Source organism: Lipotes vexillifer, unplaced genomic scaffold, assembly GCF_000442215.2.
Source record: "Lipotes vexillifer unplaced genomic scaffold, Lipotes_vexillifer_v1.1 scaffold225, whole genome shotgun sequence".
NCBI lineage: Eukaryota > Metazoa > Chordata > Mammalia > Artiodactyla > Lipotidae > Lipotes > Lipotes vexillifer.
In genome coordinates, this window is record NW_006787630.1 from 1,182,334 (window position 1) to 1,185,405 (window position 3,072).

The window sequence follows — 3,072 nt, forward strand, 5'->3', positions numbered from 1 at the left end:
TGCGGGGAGACAGCGGGTCACGCTCTTTAGACGCCAGGCCCTGCGCGAGCCCCCAGCTGCCCAGCCAAGCCGCCACCAGACCCCAAACCATGGCACCTTGCCCTGCCTGAGCGGGGCTTCTGCACGGGACCCCCGGAGAGCCCTCGGGAGGCTTCGGAGCTGGAGCCCCCCCCCCCCCATCTACGAGTACTCAGAGCAGACGCTGTCGCAGTGGCTTCTGCCCGGGCCAGCAGGAAAAGGGACAGCGGTGAGGCTCCCCGGGACCCCAGAGCACAGCGGGGCGGGGGCAAGGAGGCACTCACCCTGCGGCGAGGGTGACGCCGCCCGCGACACGGTCTGGGCGTGCAGCAGGTCCAGCGCGCTCTGGGTCTTCTTGGGCTTGCGCTCAGGGTTGGCGGTGCTCATCTTCTTGGGGCGTCCGCGCTTCCGGCCGGCCATCTTCCGGCCCTTCTTGTTCAGCTTCTTCTTCCGGGCCTTGGAGGGAGATGGCTTCTTGACAGTGGTCGCCCCGGCTTTCTCTTCCTCAGCACCAGAGTCCTAGCGGAAGACCACGTGAGGGACCAGCCGGTGATGTGGGCCCCTGGGGGCAGCCTGGCTCCCTCCCCCGAGACCGGGGCCGCCCCATCTGGCCGGGGGCGGGGCGCTCACCATGGGGGTGTCGGCGGGCATGGCCGCCTTGCTCTCGGGCAGCTTGGTGGGGGTGGTCGTATTGCTCTTGTTCTCCCGCTGCTGCCGGCGCCGAGCTGCCTCTTGTTCCTCCTGGGGAGCAAGCGGGGGGCTCGTCCTCTGAACCGCGGGCACCACGGAGACCCTCCTGCCTGCAGAGGCCCTGCAGCCCTGGCCCCGGGGGAAGCGAGGTACACACACCCCACACCCAGTCTCTGCTGGGAACCCAGTGGGCCCCCGGACGGCCTGGCCTGGCCACCCCCGCGGCGGGTGGTCCCAAGGTCCCCACAACCACTTCCCCACCGAGGGGCACACTGTCCACAGGCGAGGGCTGCGGGACCCCACGGCAACAGGAGGGAGGACAGGGCCACCCGCAAGGCCGTCCTCTGTCTCCAGGTGGGGGTGGCCATCACCATGCCCTGACCCAGAGGCCCTAGTACAGCAGGAAGGGCCCGGGCGGGGGGCTCCTTCAAGGCTCACGTGCTTGTCTGAGCCTCCAAAGAGAAAGTCACTGGGACAGACGTCCCACGAGGTTCAGAGACAAAGTGATGAGCACGAGGCCGCGGGACATTTTGAAAGGCTGTAACTCCAACCTATCTGCCCCCAAATCTCTCAAGAAACGTGGCCACGGTGCAGCTGCTCAAGACATGGCCGCCGCAGCCAGGGGGCCGGCCCCAGCGCCCAGGCCCATGCCTGGCCACTCAGAATGCCTAGGGCCCTGGTCAGCTTAGAGATCAAGGACAAATACACAAACTTACCCTGAGTTTTGGATTTTTCAGACTAGAAAAATAGTTTTCAAGCTAAAAATGGAAAAGGAAAAGAAAACCTCTCATTAGCGATGGAAAACCCTGTCAGGACAAGAGCCACACCCCAGACCCACCGATGTCAGGCAGTGACGGGCGCGGTGAGTGCTCGGGACCCCGGGTTGGGAGCAGGACCTCTGCCCACCCACGTCAGCTGAGAGGCGGGTCGGGGAGGAAGGGGTGCCACTCACTATGGTGCGGTCGATGGTGTGCAGGTAGTAAGACACCGGCTTCCCCGTCCACGACACCGAGCCTTTTAGCGGCGACAGCTCCACGACGCGCATGATGGTGCCGATGTCTGTGCACAACGGGGCGCAGGGGTCAGGGGTCGCCAGGACACCAGGGGGAGGGGTATGGCAGGGCTCAGGTCCCAGGCGCGTCCCAACTGCCAGCTGGGGAGGTGCCCATGGCCCTCCCCGCACCCAGGCGCCTGGCCAAGGACAAGGGCGATAAGCCCACAGGGCGGGCTCCAAAGGCTCGTGGGGGCCGATGTGGCCACCAAGCAGCCGCGAGGATGCCCAGCGCCTGAAGGTCCTGCCACCCCGCGGGCCCACACACACTGCTGCTTGTCCTTGCCACTGCTCCCTTGGGTCCCAGCACCACAGTCCTGCCCAGGGCCACGTCTGGGGATGTCTGGGGTTGTCACAACTGGGGGCCTCCCGCATGGAGTGAGTGCGGCCACTGCTCCACATCCCACAGCGCCCAGGACGCCCCCCGCCGTCACCACTGCTGGCAGGTGACCCCGCTTTAACCCACGGCAGGTGCTCATAATTGCACGTGTTAAGAACTCGGCAACACGAGAGCTCTTACCACTCAAGTTTCTACTGTTTATTCTGAAGTTCAGAGGTGCAAAGGGCTTCGAGGACACAATTCTGCCACCTAAAACACAGAGAGGGTTCAGTGCCAGCCGTGGGGACACCAGCGCGCGATACGAGCAAGAGCCTGGTGAAGCTTAGAGCAACAGGACACACAAGCATCCAGAGAAACCAGCCCTCTGAACACAGAAAAGCCGAGGGACTGGGAATCCTGAGCTAATCTCACAGCTAAAAGCAAACAAAGTGGCGCCTGAGAGCTCCGACCCGTCTCACGATTTGCTTTCCTGCAAAACGCACTCAGGGCCTCACAGTCCCCTGGGTCTCGTTGTGGGGCCCGCTGGGTACCCCCTCTACAGCTTCGGCGCTGTCTAGGTGCGCCACACCCACACCAGATCCGGACCAGAACCAGCCCTGACCCCAGAGACAGACATAACCTGAGGGAGAACCGGGTCCAGACACACAGACAGAACCTAAGGCTGGACCAGGCCCTAACACAGAACCAACAGAACCTGAGGGAGAACCAGGTCTTGATCCACCCACACAGAACCTGAGGCAGGACGAGGCCCGACTCCAGGGCAAAAGGACCTCAGAGAGAACGGGGCCCAGATTCCACACAAACAGAACCTGAGGGAGAACTGGGTCCTGATCCACAGGAACAGACAGAACCTAAGGCAGAACCGGGCCCTGACCCCACACAGACAGAATGCGAAAGGCTCAGGTCGGGAACAGCTGCACAGGAAACAGTTTTTCCAATTAACTCCCGGCACGTGTGCAGTCATTGTAGGGAA

The 3,072-nt window shown here is 63.4% G+C and overlaps 1 protein-coding gene across 1 annotated transcript in view; it reads right to left on the minus strand.

The window, feature by feature from the left end:
- Window positions 1-3,072, minus strand: part of DOT1L (DOT1 like histone lysine methyltransferase) — a 90,419-nt gene that overhangs the window by 12,328 nt on the left and 75,019 nt on the right. The window contains exons 12-16 of the mRNA XM_007460434.1: window positions 2,280-2,348; window positions 1,661-1,767; window positions 1,425-1,466; window positions 649-759; window positions 303-537 (exon numbers count right to left, since the gene is read on the minus strand). Coding sequence (XP_007460496.1) covers window positions 303-537; window positions 649-759; window positions 1,425-1,466; window positions 1,661-1,767; window positions 2,280-2,348 — 564 coding nt within the window. The remainder of the gene's footprint in view (window positions 1-302; window positions 538-648; window positions 760-1,424; window positions 1,467-1,660; window positions 1,768-2,279; window positions 2,349-3,072) is intronic.